Genomic DNA, 19,464 nt, shown 5'->3' with positions numbered 1-19,464 from the left:
TCAGCATCATGATTGTCATTGTTATTATATATGTAGTACGGTTATTATATGTACCGTCATCATGATATCCAATTATTATTATTATTATTATTATTATTATTATTATATATGTATCAGCATCATTATTGTCATTATTATTATATATGTATTATGGTTATTACATGTATCGTCATCATGATATATGTCTTTATATCCAATTTTATATATATATATATATATATATATATATATATATATATATAATTATTGACATTATTATATATGTATTGCAGTTATTACATGTATCGTCATCATGATATATGTATTTAGATCCATATATATATATATATATATATATAATTATTGTCATTATTATTATATATGTATTACGGTTATTATATGCATTGTCATCATGATATATGTCTTTATATCTGTATCATCATCATTACTGTCATTATTATATATGTATTACGGTTATTGTATGTATCGTCATCATGATATATGTCTTTATATCCAATTATATATATATATATATATATATATGTATGTATCATCCTCATGATTGTCACTATTATTATATACGTATTTCGGTTATTATATGTATCGTCATCATGATATCCAATTATTATTATTACATATATATGCATCATCATCATTATTGTCATTATTATTATATATGTATTACGGTTATTATATGTATCATCATCATGATATATGTCTTTATATCCAATTATTATTATTATTATTATTATTATTATTATTATTATTATATATGTATCATCATCATGATTGTCATTATTATTATATATGTATTTCGGTTATTATATGTATCGTCATCATAATATTCAATTATTATTATTACATATATATGTATCAGCATCATGATTGTCATTGTTATTATATATGTAGTACGGTTATTATATGTACCGTCATCATGATATCCAATTATTATTATTATTATTATTATTATTATTATTATTATTATTATTATTATTAATGTATCAGCATCATTATTGTCATTATTATTATATATGTATTATGGTTATTACATGTATCGTCATCATGATATATGTCTTTATATCCAATTTTATATATATATATATATATATATATATATATATATATATAATTATTGACATTATTATATATGTATTGCAGTTATTACATGTATCGTCATCATGATATATGTATTTAGATCCATATATATATATATATATATATAATTATTGTCATTATTATTATATATGTATTACGGTTATTATATGCATTGTCATCATGATATATGTCTTTATATCTGTATCATCATCATTACTGTCATTATTATATATGTATTACGGTTATTGTATGTATCGTCATCATGATATATGTCTTTATATCCAATTATATATATATATATATATATATATATATATATATATATATATATATATATGTATGTATCATCCTCATGATTGTCACTATTATTATATACGTATTTCGGTTATTATATGTATCGTCATCATGATATCCAATTATTATTATTACATATATATGCATCATCATCATTATTGTCATTATTATTATATATGTATTACGGTTATTATATGTATCATCATCATGATATATGTCTTTATATCCAATTATTATTATTATTATTATTATTATTATTATTATTATTATTATTATTATTATATATGTATCATCATCATGATTGTCATTATTATTATATATGTATTACGGTTATTATATGTATCGTCATCATGATATCCAATTATTATTATGGATAGCGACATAGAAGCGTGGAAAGGAGTCCCCAAAGATCATCTAGTCCTTGCAATGGCTTTCAAGCCAAATCCGTGTATCTTTTCATATCGGAAGAAAAGGAGGCTTATTATTATCATATATGATAATAATATAATATATGGCCCTGAAACTTCATGATAGGGATGGTGGAGGTTGACTGCCCCTGGCCGTGGAGGTTTCGCTCGATGCGGAAGAACCGGTCCGGCTCGGAGAGCCGAGAGCATCCCGAAGCCAAATATAATAATAATAATATTTCACGGGCACTTTTGGGGTTGGACTAGATGGCCTCTGGGGTTCCCCTCGGTTCGGCAAAGCAGTCAAATCGAGGCCAAATTCCACTTTCTTGTTTCTCTCGTTGACTTTTGGACTTGCAAAGGGGAAGTGGGCAGGGAGGTGATGCCCAAAGCAAGCCCTGGGTTCGAGCTCAGAGTTAGGGAATATCCTGGTCTGGATGGCCATCTGTCGGGAGGGATTCAGTGTTACTATCTTGGTTTTTAGAGGTCTGCGTGGCCATCTGTTGGGAGGGATTTAGCTGTGTCTTCCTGCCCAGCAAGGGGTTAGGATCTCATACTACTATATTGATCTATGGCATGGGGTCAGTCTAGATGACCTCAAGGGTTCCCTTCCAAATCTATTTCAATATTATATTCTCCTTTGGAAATCTTTACATAGAGGTCAGATGGGCCTCTGTCGGGAGGGCTTTAGTTCTGTCTCCCTGCATAGTATCAGTCTAGATGACCTTTGGGGTTCCCTTCCAACTCTATCCCAATACGTAATATAATATATGTAATGTACCATAATACATAATATATAATAGGTATAATATATAATATAACATGAAATATAATATATATGTAATATAATACAATATAATAAGTAATAATACATAATATAATATAATGATAATATAATACAATATGAAATATAATACATATAATACAATATAATATTATGTACTATATTATATAATATATAATAATATAATATGTAATATAATAAATAATATATGTTTATTTGTATATTATTGTATAGAATAGAATACCTGATATATAATAATATAATATGTAATATACATATTATATAATGTTTATTTGTATATTATTGTATAGAATAGATGACATAATATATAATAATATAATATGTAATATAATACATAATACATAATGTTTATTCGTATATTATTGTATAGAATAGAATACCTAATATATAATATAATATGTAATATAATACATATTATATAATGTTTATTTGTATATTATTGTATAGAATAGAATACATAATATATAATAATATAATATGTAATATAATACATAATATATGTTTATTCGTATATTCTATTATTGTATAGAATAGAATACATAATATATAATAATATAATAAGTAATATAATACATAATATTTAATGTTGTTTGTATATTATTGTATAGAATAGAATACATAATATATAATAATATAATATGTAATATAATACATAATATATGTTTATTCGTATATTCTATTATTGTATAGAATAGAATACATAATATATAATAATATAATAAGTAATATAATACATAATATTTAATGTTGTTTGTATATTATTGTATAGAATAGAATACATAATATATAATAATATAATATGTAATATAATACATAATATATGTTTATTCATATATTCTATTATTGTATAGAATAGAATACATAATATATAATAATATAATATGTGATATAATACATAATATATAATGTTTATTTGTATATTATTGTATAGAATAGAATACATAATATATAATAATATAATATGTAATATAATACATAATATATGTTTATTCGTATATTCTATTATTGCATAGAATAGAATACATAATATATAATAATATAATATGTAATATAATACATAATATATAATGTTGTTTGTATATTATATTACTGTATAGAATAGAATACATAATATAATATATAATATGTAATGTAAAATAATATACTAATATAATACAATATAATATAACACACATAATATAATGCAATACATATAATGTAAAACATATAATGTAATATAATATAATACATATAATATAATACATAAAATGTAATATAATATAATACAATACAATACAATATAAAACATATACAGTAGAGTCTCACTTATCCAACACTCGCTTATCCAACGTTCTGGATTATCCAATGCATTTTTGTAGTCAATGTTTTCAATACATAGTGATATTTTCGTGCCAAGTTCGTAAATACAGTAATTTCTACATAGCATTACTGCGTATTGAACGACTTTTTCTGTCAAATTTGTTGTATAACCTGATGTTTTGGTGCTTAATTTGTAAAATCATAACCTAATTTGATGTTTAATAGGCTTTTCCTTAATGCCTCCTTATTATCCAACATATTTGCTTATCCAACATTCTGCCGGCCCGTTTATGTTGGATAAGTGAGACTCTACTGTAATATAATGTAATACATATAATATAATACATATACAGTAGAGTCTCACTTATCCAACACTCGCTTATCCAACGTTCTGGATTATCCAACACATTTTTGTAGTCAATGTTTTCAATATATCGTGATATTTTGGTGCTAAATTTGTAAATACAGTAATTACTACATAGAATTACTACGTACTGAACTACTTTTTCTGTCAAATTTGTTGTATAACATGATGTTTTGGTGCTTAATTTGTAAAATCATAACCTAATTTGATGTTTAATAGGCTTTTCCTTAATGCCTCCTTATTATCCAACATATTTGCTTATCCAACATTCTGCCGGCCCGTTTATGTTGGATAAGTGAGACTCTACTGTAATATAATTAATATAATATAATGCTCAATTTCCCATCCTTTGGGAACTCATTATGGGAAGCAAAGTTACCTATACTAATATACCTGGGAACTGCACTAACTCCCACCTGGGCAAGTTACTTCCGCACAACTACTTTGCAACAGGTGAGTAAGATGCAAAGCCTCGGAACAAAGGCAGTGCATTCAAAGCAATTCCGCAAAAGGCACACACAATGTCCGTCTTTGTGGATGCGTTTCCCAAACCTCACCTGTCCCAGGTGTGCACACCTGTACGCACCTGTATGCCTACCTATACATACTATAGATGTACATATATATATATATATATATCTATGGTTTGGTCCTGTCTTACCTGCGGCCGCGTCCCAGGACACCTGCCCGGCTGGCTGAGCGCTGCCTTGGCGTTACCTGACACCTGCCTCGGCGCACCTGGGACACTCGACCCGCCCTCTCCGGTTACCTGGGGGCCTATCTGCTCCCTCCGCCCCCCTCCCCTCCGCGGTGACATCACGGCCGACCGCCAATCAAAAGGCTTCCCGCAGCCGTAACTAAAGCTCACACCTTTAGGACAGGTAGGCTCCCCGGGAAGCAGTTGCCGGGCGGATTAGGCCTCCATGCCAACCAGGTGGGGCTCGGAGAGAACGGGGGTTTCCTGCCTTCGGGGTTTTTGGGATTTGCAGTTTGGCAATGAATCAGCCTTCTTGGGCAGAGAAGGCGAAAGGACCTTGGGAAACTACAGCTCCCAAGACGGCAATAATAATAATAATAATAATAATAATAATAATAATAATAATAATATAATCCAGCATATCTATCTTGTTTGCTGTGACATAATAAAATAATAATAATAATAATGCATTTATTCCCCACCTCTCATTGATATATCAGCCAAAGGACCTTGGGAAACTACAGCTCCCAAGACGGCAATAATAATAATAATAATAATAATAATAATAATAATAATAATAATATAATCCATCATATCTATCTTGTTTGCTGTGACATAATAATAAAATAATAATAATAATAATAATAATAATAATAATAATAATAATAATAATGCATTTATTCTCCACCTCTCATTGATATATCAGCCAAAGGACCTTGGGAAACTACAGCTCCCAAGACGGCAATAATAATAATAATAATAATAATAATAATAATAATATAATCCATCATATCTATCTTGTTTGCTGTGACATAATAAAATAATAATAATAATAATAATGCATTTATTCCCCACCTCTCACTGATATATCAGCCAAAGGACCTTGGGAAACTACAGCTCCCAAGACGGCAATAATAATAATAATAATAATAATAATAATAATAATAATAATATAATCCAGCATATCTATCTTGTTTGCTGTGACATAATAAAATAATAATAATAATAATAATAATAATAATAATAATAATAATAATAATGCATTTATTCCCCACCTCTCATTGATATATCAGCCAAAGGACCTTGGGAAACTACAGCTCCCAAGACGGCAATAATAATAATAATAATAATAATAATAATAATAATAATAATATAATCCATCATATCTATCTTGTTTGCTGTGACATAATAATAAAATAATAATAATAATAATAATAATAATAATAATAATAATAATGCATTTATTCTCCACCTCTCATTGATATATCAGCCAAAGGACCTTGGGAAACTACAGCTCCCAAGACGGCAATAATAATAATAATAATAATAATAATAATATAATCCATCATATCTATCTTGTTTGCTGTGACATAATAAAATAATAATAATAATAATAATGCATTTATTCCCCACCTCTCACTGATATATCAGCCAAAGGACCTTGGGAAACTACAGCTCCCAAGACGGCAATAATAATAATAATAATAATAATAATAATAATAATAATAATATAATCCAGCATATCTATCTTGTTTGCTGTGACATAATAAAATAATAATAATAATAATAATAATAATAATAATAATAATAATAATAATGCATTTATTCCCCACCTCTCATTGATATATCAGCCAAAGGACCTTGGGAAACTACAGCTCCCAAGACGGCAATAATAATAATAATAATAATAATAATAATAATATAATCCAGCATATCTATCTTGTTTGCTGTGACATAATAAAATAATAATAATAATAATAATAATAATAATAATAATAATAATAATAATGCATTTATTCCCCACCTCTCATTGATATATCAGCCAAAGGACCTTGGGAAACTACAGCTCCCAAGACGGCAATAATAATAATAATAATAATAATAATAATAATAATAATAATAATAATAATAATAATAATAATATAATCCAGCATATCTATCTTGTTTGCTGTGACATAATAAAATAATAATAATGCATTTATTCCCCACCTCTCATTGATATATCAGCCAAAGGACCTTGGGAAACTAGAGCTCCCAAGACGGCAATAATAATAATAATAATAATAATATAATCCAGCATATCTATCTTGTTTGCTGTGACATAATAAAATAATAATAATAATAATAATAATAATAATAATAATAATAATGCATTTATTCCCCACCTCTCATTGATATATCAGCCAAAGGACCTTGGGAAACTACAGCTCCCAAGACGGCAATAATAATAATAATAATAATAATAATAATAATAATAATAATAATATAATCCAGCATATCTATCTTGTTTGCTGTGACATAATAAAATAATAATAATGCATTTATTCCCCACCTCTCATTGATATATCAGCCAAAGGACCTTGGGAAACTAGAGCTCCCAAGACGGCAATAATAATAATAATAATAATAATATAATCCAGCATATCTATCTTGTTTGCTGTGACATAATAAAATAATAATAATAATAATAATAATAATAATAATAATAATAATAATAATAATAATGCATTTATTCCCCACCTCTCATTGATATATCAGCCAAAGGACCTTGGGAAACTACAGCTCCCAAGACGGCAATAATAATAATAATAATATAATCCAGCATATCTATCTTGTTTGCTGTGACATAAAATAATAATAATAATAATAATAATAATAATAATAATAATAATAATAATAATAATGCATTTATTCCCCACCTGTCATTGATATATCAGCCAAAGGACCTTGGGAAACTACAGCTCCCAAGACGGCAATAATGATAATAATAATAATAATAATAATAATAATAATAATAATAATATAATCCAGCATATCTATCTTGTTTGCTGTGACATAATAAAATAATAATAATAATGCATTTATTCCCCAACTCTCACTCATATACCAGCCAAAGGACCTTGGGAAACTACAGCTCCCAAGACGGCAATAATAATAATAATGATAATAATATAATCCATCATATCTATCTTGTTTGTTGTGACATAATAAAATAATAATAATAATAATAATAATAATGCATTTATTCCCCACCTCTCACTAATATACCAGCCAAAGGACCTTGGGAAACTACAGCTCCCAAGACGGCAATAATAATAATAATAATAATAATAATAATATAATCCAGCATATCTATCTTGTTTGCTGTGACATAATAAAATAATAATAATGCATTTATTCCCCACCTCTCATTAATACACCAGCCAAAGGACCTTGGGAAACTACAGCTCCCAAGACAGCAATAATAATGATAATAATAATACACCAGCCAAAGGACCTTGGGAAACTACAGCTCCCAAGACGGCAATAATAATGATAATAATAATAATAATAATAATAATAATAATAATAATAATAATAATACACCAGCCAAAGGACCTTGGGAAACTACAGCTCCCAAGACAGCAATAATAATGATGATGATAATAATAATAATAATAATAATAATAATACACCAGCCAAAGGACCTTGGGAAACTACAGCTCCCAAGACGGCAATAATAATGATAATAATAATAATAATAATAATAATACACCAGCCAAAGGACCTTGGGAAACTACAGCTCCCAAGACAGCAATAATAATGATGATGATAATAATAATAATACACCAGCCAAAGGACCTTGGGAAACTACAGCTCCCAAGACGGCAATAATAATGATAATAATAATAATGATAATAATAATAATAATAATAATAATACACCAGCCAAAGGACCTTGGGAAACTACAGCTCCCAAGACGGCAATAATAATGATAATAATAATAATAATAATAATAATAATAATAATAATAATAATAATAATAATACACCAGCCAAAGGACCTTGGGAAACTACAGCTCCCAAGACAGCAATAATAATGATGATGATAATAATAATAATACACCAGCCAAAGGACCTTGGGAAACTACAACTCCTGGATCACATAGCATTATGTGGTAGTTTTAATAATAATAATAACAATACTAATGATAATAATAATAATAATAATAATAATAATAAATGTATTTCCCGGCCATAGTGGGGTGCCAAGGCGGCCTGAGATGGCACGGGCTTGGGTATCAGGGCAACTGGACACCGGCCGGTAACTCCATCCGCCGATATCAAGACTTTTGCAACAGAGAGCACGAAGGGCGTTTGTGTACGCAAGGGACCTTTGCATGCACAAACCCCGGGAAAAGGGGCAACGGGGACTCTGAGCATGTGCAAAGCGCCTTTTCTGGGAAGGCTTCCAACCGCAGGACCTCCCAAGCCGGGTACGAGGCACCAGGGCTTGGAAATGCACCTCGGTCACACGAGGAGCGAGTGGGGCGAAAATCTGACTCCCGATCTCGAAACGGTACAGAAAGAACCGAGATCCGGTTACGGACAAAACCAGGCCTGATATTTCCTCGTTTTTCCTCTCACGGTCCCATTGCATTGAGCATTAAGTCCTTGGGGAACTACAACTCCCAGGGTGCCATTGCATTGAGAGATATGTCCTTAGGAAACTACAACTCCCAGGGTCCTATTACACTGATACATCCTTAGGAAACTACAACTCCCAGGGTCCCATTGCATTGAGTGATATGTCCTTAGGAAACTACAACTCCCAGGGTGCCATTGCATTGAGCGATACGTCCTTACAAAACAACAGGTTCCCATTAAATTGATATGTCCTTAGGAAACTACAACTCCCAGGGTCCTATTACACTGATACATCCTTAGGAAACTACAACTCCCAGGGTCCCACTGCATTGAGTGATACGTCCTTAGGAAACTACAACTCCCAGGGTCCTATTACACTGATACATCCTTAGGAAACTACAACTCCCAGGGTCCCATTGCATTGAGTGATATGTCCTTAGGAAACTACAACTCCCAGGGTGCCATTGCATTGAGCGATACGTCCTTACAAAACAACAGGTTCCCATTAAATTGATATGTCCTTAGGAAACTACAACTCCCAGGGTCCTATTACACTGATACATCCTTAGGAAACTACAACTCCCAGGGTCCCACTGCATTGAGTGATACGTCCTTAGGAAACTACAACTCCCAGGGTCCTATTACACTGATACATCCTTAGGAAACTACAACTCCCAGGGTCCCATTGCATTGAGTGATATGTCCTTAGGAAACTACAACTCCCAGGGTGCCATTGCATTGAGCGATACGTCCTTACAAAACAACAGGTTCCCATTAAATTGATATGTCCTTAGGAAACTACAACTCCCAGGGTCCTATTACACTGATACATCCTTAGGAAACTACAACTCCCAGGGTCCCACTGCATTGAGTGATATGTCCTTAGGAAACTACAACTCCCAGGGTCCAGTGGCAGTGGGTTATATGTTTTTAGTTCTCAGAAAGCCCACCTTTTGCAAGGCGGTGTTGTGATACAAGAGGTAGCAAGAGAAGGCCTTAGGACGGGGGAGTTGCATTGCAGGGAAACCAGAGAGCGGCAGATTTGTTTCCCGGCCGCGGCAATATTATCTCGGCAATATTAGACGCCCCAAAAACGAGGTTCTGGGCATCTGCTGGGTTCGGTTATTTGGGGTCCCGATTCAGGAAACTGCATGTGGCAGATAGAGAGAGATGCTCAAAACAGGATGGAGGCATTCCTGACCTGAATAACTGGTCTTCCCGTCACCAATTAACGCAATTAACCCAATTGCAGAGGGAACCATCCCGGTTCCGGGCCAAAGCAACAAGGCCGGCATTGTTTACCTCCCATGCTTGCTGTAGATAATATATTCATTTATATGCAAATAAGGGGCGGGGCTTCGCTGTCATCAACATTCCGAAAAAAGGGAAACTGGGGCAACGGGACCCAAAGAACCATACAATTAAGGTCGAGATAACATACGGTTAGTATGGGTTATATATATATATATATATATAACCCATACTAACCGTATATATACACCGGTAATAATATAATAATATAATAATAAGCAATAATATATACCGGTAATATTATTTATATTATATTATACTATAATATGTTATATATTACTGTTATATATAACATATTGTTGTGTATATATTATTAATATTTTATATATGTAATTTCTTAGGAATAATAATAATAATATAATATTAATATTATTATTAATATATAATATTAATATTATTTATTATTATTCCTAAGAAATTACATATATAAAATATTAATAATATATATACACAACAATATGTTATATATAAAACAGTAATATACATTATTAATAATATAACATATTATAGTATAATATAATATAAATAATACAGTAGAGTCTCATTTGTCCAACCTTGGATAAGCGAATATCTTGGATAATAAGGAGGGATTAAGGAAAGTATTATTATTAGTCATTATTATTAGTGATAGTATTAATAAATGTATTGATAATATTAATATTAACATGCAAGCAATAATATATTATATTATTTAATATTTATTAATATATTGTTATTATTATTGATAATAATAATAATAGTAACCTGCCTCTCCTTACAGATGGGAGGAATATTAATCACTATTATTATTGATAGTATTAATAAATGTATTGATAATATAAATATTAAAATACAAGCAATAATATATTGATATTATTTAATATTTATTAATATATTATTATTATAATATTATATTATATATTGATATTATTTAATATATATTATTATTAATATATTAATAATAATAATAATAATAATAATAATAATAATAATAATAATAATAATAATAATAACTTGCCTCTCCTTACAGATGGGCGGAATATTAATCACTATTATTATTGATAGTATTAATAAATGTATTGATAATATTAATATTAACATACAAGCAATAATATATGGATATTATAATAATAGTAACCTGCCTCTCCTTACAGATGGGTGGAATATTAATCATTATTATTATTGATAGTATTAATAAATGTATTGATAATATTAATATTAACATACAAGCAATAATATATGGATATTATAATAATAGTAACCTGCCTCTCCTTACAGATGGGTGGAATATTAATCATTATTATTATTGATAGTATTAATAAATGTATTGATAATATTAATATTAACATACACGCAATAATATATTGATATTATTTAATATTTATTAATATATTATTATTATTATATTATATATTGATATTATTTAATATATATTATTATTAATATATTAATATTACTAATAATAATAATAATAATAATAATAATAATAATAATGACCTGCCTCTCCTTAGAGATCTATATCCATGCACCAACTGGGTGGAGTATAAGTGATTGTAAACCAACAAGCTGCAAGTGAGCCAAGCCAGGGGATGAGAGCAGAGTGGAGGGTGAGTCCTGGCCTGCCTACCTCCCTCTTGAGGGCCTCGCTCTCCACGTGCCGCAGGTTGTTCTTGGCCTGGACGTAGATCTCGGCCGTGTGCCGGGCCTCCTCCTCCTCCTCCTCCTCCTCAGGGGGGGCGGGGGCCGGGTACCCCGGGGGCGGAGGGGGCCCCGTCTGGGGGTCCGGCGGAGGGGGCGCCGGGAAGGTGGGTGGCGGAGGGGGCGGGGCCGACACGCCCGAAGGCTCCGCCCCCTTCTTGCCCCCCGGCCCCACCTCCGGGTTCAGAAGGTCCATGTAGGTCTGCATGTCCGAGATGGTCGTCTCGGGGATCCCTGCAGAGGAAGACAAAGGCTCAGCCTTAGCGGGAGTCCACACGGCAGAGTTGATGGGGTTCAGAATCTATGTATATATCCAGCCATCCATCCATCTGTCCATCCATCTATCTATCCATCCATCTGAACTATCTATCCATCTATCTAGGCATCTATTCATCTATCCACCCAGTTATTTATCTAGCCATCCATCCATCCATCCATCTAGACATATATCCATCTATCCATCAATCAATCAATCATCCATCCATCCATCTATACATCCATCTATCCATCCATCAATCAATCATCCATCCATCCATCTAGACATACATACATCTATCCATCAATCAATCAATCATCAATCGATCCATCCATCCATCGATCCATCCATCCATCCAGACATACATCCATCTATCCATCAATCAATCAATCATCCATCCATCCATCCATCCATCTAGACATACATCCATCTATCCATCTATCCATCCATCAATCAATCATCCATCCATCTAGACATACATACATCTATCCATCAATCCATCAATCAATCATCCATCGATCCATCCATCCATCTAGACATACATCCATCTATCCATCCATCAATCATCCATCCAACCATTGATCTATCTATCCATCCATCCATCTAGACATACATACATCTATCCATCAATCAATCAATCATCCATCCATTGATCTATCTATCCATCCATCCATCTAGACATACATACATCTATCCATCAATCAATTAATCATCCATCCATCCATCCATTGATCTATCTATCCATCTATCCTATCCTTCTATCTATCTATCTATCTATCTATCTATCTATCTATCTATCTATCCATTCTATTTATCCATCCATCTATCTGTCCATCCCTCCATCCCTCCATCCATCTATTTATCCATCCATCCATCCATCCATGCATCTATCCACCTACCTACCTACCTATCCATCCTATCTGTCTATCCATCTATCCATCCATCTATCTTACTATCTATCTGTCCATCTATCTATCTGTCCATAAGACTTAGCCTTAGTGGGGTGTCCACACTGCAGAGTTAATGCCGTTCAGAAACACTTTGTACTACCATGCCACCTCTCTCTATCTACCATCCATCCATCCATTCTGCCTATCCATCCTTCTACACTATCCATCTATCCATCAATCAATCAATCATCCATCCATCTATCCATCCACTGATCTATCCATCTATCCATCTATCCTATCCTTCTATCTATCCATCCATCCATCCATCCATCCATCCATCCATCCATCCACTGATCTATCCATCTATCCATCTATCCTATCCTTCTATCTATCTATCTATCCATCCATCCATCCATCCATCCATCCATCCATCCATCCATCTATCTATCTATCCATTCTATTTATCCATCCATCTAACTATCTGTCCATCCATTTATTCATCCATCCATCCATGCGTGCATCTATCTACCTACCTACCTATCCATCCTGTCTGTCTACCCATCTATCCATCCATCTATCCATCCATCTATCTACCCATCTATCTGTCCATCTATCTATCTATCTATCTATCTATCTATCCATAAGACTTAGCCTTAGTGGGGTGTCCACACTGCAGTTAATGCCGTTCAGAAACACTTTGCACTACCATGCCACCTCTCTCTTTCCTGATCTACTATCCATCCATCCATTCTGTCTATCCATCCTTCTACACTATCCATCTATCCATCCATCCCATCTATTTGTCCATGCATTCTTTCGATCCAGCCATCCTATTTGTCAATCAATCAATCACTCCATCCGTTTATGCTATCTATCTATCTATCTATCTATCTATCTATCTATCTATCTATCTATCTATCCATCCCTCCATCCATGTACTCTATCTATCTATCCCTCCACACATTACATCCATCCATCTATATTCTATTCTATTGACGGTTGTCATTCAATGACGATTCCTGAAGCCAAACATCTGCCCACCAGGGGGCGCCCTTCCCTTTATTCCTCCTTTCTTCCTTTTTTCCTTCTTTTCTTTCACGCTCATATATTATTTCCAACCTTCCCTTCTTCCTCAAATACATGACTCTTAAGAGAATAATAAGGAGAATAATAGGGGTGGGCTAGATCTATTTCATAACCTCTGTACGACTGCCAATCTCTCTAGGGGAGGCTGGCCCTCTGCAGGGAGGGATCGATGGATGCTTACGAGCAGCCTGTCCTCCTCCGGCGGTGGTGGTGGTGCCGGCTCCGCGTGTTTTCCCTCCTCCTCCTCCTCCGCCGGTGCTGGAGTGGCTGGAGTTGCAGGAGTCGTAGTTGGAGAGAGTGCTACTGGGAGAGCCCAGCTCAAAGTGGGCCTGCGGGGCCGACATGGTGGTGTTGGGCGAGGAGAGGCCCGAGTCCGGCTGCCCCTTGAACTCCAGCTCCGTGGACGGGTCGCGGGACAGCACGCGGTGCTCCACGCTCTGAAAATCATAACAATAATAAAAATAATAGGATAGGATTGCATTGGCCTTTTGCGCTGCTGCGTCACACTCCTGGCTCATGCAAATATAATAATAATAATAATAGGATAGGATCGCATTGGCCTTTTGCGCCGCTGCGTCACACTGCTGGCTCATGCAAATATAATAATAATAATAATAGGATAGGATCGCATTGGCCTTTTGCGCCGCTGCGTCACACTCCTGGCTCATGCAAATAATAACAACAATAATAATAATAATAATAGGATAGGATCGCATTGGCCTTCTGCGCCGCTGCATCACACTGCTGGCTCATGCAAATAATAACAACAACAACAATAATAATAATAGGATAGGATTGCATTGGCCTTTTGCGCCGCTGCATCACACTCTTGGCTCATGCAAACAATAACAATAATAATAATAATAATAATAATAATAATAATAGGATAGGATCGCATTGGCCTTCTGCGCCGCTGCACCACACTGCTGGCTCATGCAAATATAATAATAATAGGATAGGATCGCATTGTCCTTTTGCACCGCTGTATCACACTGCTGGCTCATGCAAATATAATAATAATAATAATAATAATAATAGGATAGGATCGCATTGGCCTTCTGCGCCACTGCATCACACTGCTGGCTCATGCAAATATAATAATAGGATAGGATCGCATTGGCCTTTTGCACCGCTGCATCACACTGCTGGCTCATGCAAATATAATAATAATAATAATAATAATAATAATAGGATAGGATCGCATTGGCCTTTTGTGCCATTGCATCACACTGCTCATGCGAATAATAATAGGATAGGATCGCATCGGCCCTTTGTGCTGCTGCATCACTCTGCTGGCTCATGCAAATATAATAATAATAACAATAATAATAATAATAGGATAGGATCACATTGGCCTTTTGCGCTGCTGCATCACTCTGCTGGCTCATGCAAATAATAACAATAATAATAATAATAAGATGTGATCGCATTGGCCTTTTGCGCTGCTGCATCACACTTTTGGCTCATGTTCAGCTGCAGATTAAGGCCCTCCTTTGCACACATACCCCAAAGATATATATATATATATATATATATATATATATATATATATATCCCAATAATAATAATAATAATAATAATAATAAACGAAATCCAGCGTATCTATCTTGTTTGCTGTGTCATAATAAAATAAAATAGGATCGCATTGGCCTTTTGCGCTGCTGCATCACACTTTTGGCTCATGCTCAGATGCAGACTAAGACCCTCCTTTGCACACATACCCCAAATACATACATACATATATATATATATATATATATATATATATATCCCAATAATAATAATAATAATAATAATAATAATAATATAGGATCGCATTGGCCTTTTGCGCTGCTGCATCACACTTTTGGCTCATGCTCAGATGCAGACTAAGGCCCTCCTTTGCACACATACCCCAAATACATACACACACATATATATATATATCCCAATAATAATAATAATAATAATAATAATAATAATAATAATAATAATATAGGATCGCATTGGCCTTTTGCGCTGCTGCATCACACTTTTGGCTCATGCTCAGATGCAGACTAAGGCCCTCCTTTGCACACATACCCCAAATACATACATACATACATATATATATATATCCCAATAATAATAATAATAATAATAATATAGGATCGCATTGGCCTTTTGCGCTGCTGCATCACACTTTTGGCTCATGCTCAGATGCAGACTAAGGCCCTCCTTTGCACACATACCCCAAATACATACATACATATATATATATATATATATATATATATCCCAGTAATAATAATAATAATAATAATAATAATAATAATAATAATAATATAGGATCGCATTGGCCTTTTGCGCTGCTGCATCACACTTTTGGCTCATGCTCAGATGCAGACTAAGGCCCTCCTTTGCACACATACCCCAAATACATACATACATATATATATATATATATATATATATCCCAATAATAATAATAATAATAATAATAATAATATAGGATCGCATTGGCCTTTTGAGCTGCTGCATCACACTTTTGGCTCATGCTCAGATGCAGACTAAGGCCCTCCTTTGCACACATACCCCAAATACATACATACATATATATATATATATATATATATATCCCAGTAATAATAATAATAATAATAATAATAATAATAATAATATAGGATCGCATTGGCCTTTTGCGCTGCTGCATCACACTTTTGGCTCATGCTCAGATGCAGACTAAGGCCCTCCTTTGCACACATACCCCAAATACATACATACATACATATATATATATATATCCCAATAATAATAATAATAATAATAATAATAATAATAATATAGGATCGCATTGGCCTTTTGCGCTGCTGCATCACACTTTTGGCTCATGCTCAGATGCAGACTAAGACCCTCCTTTGCACACATACCCCAAATACATACATACATACATATATATATATATCCCAATAATAATAATAATAATAATAATATAGGATCGCATTGGCCTTTTGCGCTGCTGCATCACACTTTTGGCTCATGCTCAGATGCAGACTAAGGCCCTCCTTTGCACACATACCCCAAATACATACATATATATATATATATATATATATCCCAGTAATAATAATAATAATAATAATAATAATAATAATAATAATAATATAGGATCGCATTGGCCTTTTGCGCTGCTGCATCACACTTTTGGCTCATGCTCAGATGCAGACTAAGACCCTCCTTTGCACACATACCCCAAATACATACATACATACATATATATATATATCCCAATAATAATAATAATAATAATAATATAGGATCGCATTGGCCTTTTGCGCTGCTGCATCACACTTTTGGCTCATGCTCAGATGCAGACTAAGGCCCTCCTTTGCACACATACCCCAAATACATACATATATATATATATATATATCCCAGTAATAATAATAATAATAATAATAATAATAATAATAATAATAATAATATAGGATCGCATTGGCCTTTTGCGCTGCTGCATCACACTTTTGGCTCATGCTCAGATGCAGACTAAGGCCCTCCTTTGCACACATACCCCAAATACATACATACATACATATATATATATATATCCCAGTAATAATAATAATAATAATAATAATAATAATAATAATAATAATAATATAGGATCGCATTGGCCTTTTGCGCTGCTGCATCACACTTTTGGCTCATGCTCAGATGCAGACTAAGGCCCTCCTTTGCACACATACCCCAAATACATACATACATACATATATATATATATATCCCAGTAATAATAATAATAATAATAATAATAATAATAATAATAATATAGGATCGCATTGGCCTTTTGCGCTGCTGCATCACACTTTTGGCTCATGCTCAGATGCAGACTAAGGCCCTCCTTTGCACACATACCCCAAATACATACATACATACATATATATATATATATCCCAGTAATAATAATAATAATAATAATAATAATAATAATAATATAGGATCGCATTGGCCTTTTGCGCTGCTGCATCACACTTTTGGCTCATGCTCAGATGCAGACTAAGGCCCTCCTTTGCACACATACCCCAAATACATACATATATATATATATATATATCCCAATAATAATAATAATAATAATAATAATAATAATAATAATAATAATATAGGATCGCATTGGCCTTTTGCGCTGCTGCATCACACTTTTGGCTCATGCTCAGATGCAGACTAAGACCCTCCTTTGCACACATACCCCAAATACATACATACATACATATATATATATATCCCAATAATAATAATAATAATAATAATAATAATATAGGATCGCATTGGCCTTTTGCGCTGCTGCATCACACTTTTGGCTCATGCTCAGATGCAGACTAAGGCCCTCCTTTGCACACATACCCCAAATACATACATACATATATATATATATATATATCCCAGTAATAATAATAATAATAATAATAATATAGGATCGCATTGGCCTTTTGCGCTGCTGCATCACACTTTTGGCTCATGCTCAGATGCAGACTAAGACCCTCCTTTGCACACATACCCCAAATACATACATACATACATATATATATATATCCCAATAATAATAATAATAATAATAATAATAATAATAATATAGGATCGCATTGGCCTTTTGCGCTGCTGCATCACACTTTTGGCTCATGCTCAGATGCAGACTAAGGCCCTCCTTTGCACACATACCCCCAATATAGAAATATAAATAGATCGATAGCTCTAAAACCTGCTTACGTTGCCCATGTCCAAGCCAGAGGAGGGTGCATCACAGCGCATCACAGCGCATAACAGCGCATAACAGGCAAGCTGGTCCCCGAGGGCGGCATCATTACAGCCGGTGCCCGGGCAACGCTCAAGCCCAGAACTCCCATTGGATGCAGGGCAGGACCAAGCAGGGAGGGGCCCCC

At 33.1% G+C, this 19,464-nt stretch overlaps 1 protein-coding gene across 1 annotated transcript in view; it reads right to left on the bottom strand.

Annotated features, from left to right (window-relative positions):
* The window catches only part of espn (espin), a gene marked incomplete in the record, with an annotated part of 80,034 nt that overhangs the window by 36,366 nt on the left and 24,204 nt on the right, over nt 1-19,464 (bottom strand). Inside the window, 2 exon segments of the mRNA XM_062966894.1 lie at nt 12,264-12,568; nt 14,748-15,003. Coding sequence (XP_062822964.1) covers nt 12,264-12,568; nt 14,748-15,003 — 561 coding nt within the window.

The sequence above is a fragment of the Anolis carolinensis genome, unplaced genomic scaffold, assembly GCF_035594765.1.
Source record: "Anolis carolinensis isolate JA03-04 unplaced genomic scaffold, rAnoCar3.1.pri scaffold_39, whole genome shotgun sequence".
In the NCBI taxonomy this organism is placed as follows: domain Eukaryota; kingdom Metazoa; phylum Chordata; class Lepidosauria; order Squamata; family Dactyloidae; genus Anolis; species Anolis carolinensis.
Note: the sequence above shows the minus strand (reverse complement) of the source record. Positions and strands in the feature narration are given on the sequence as shown.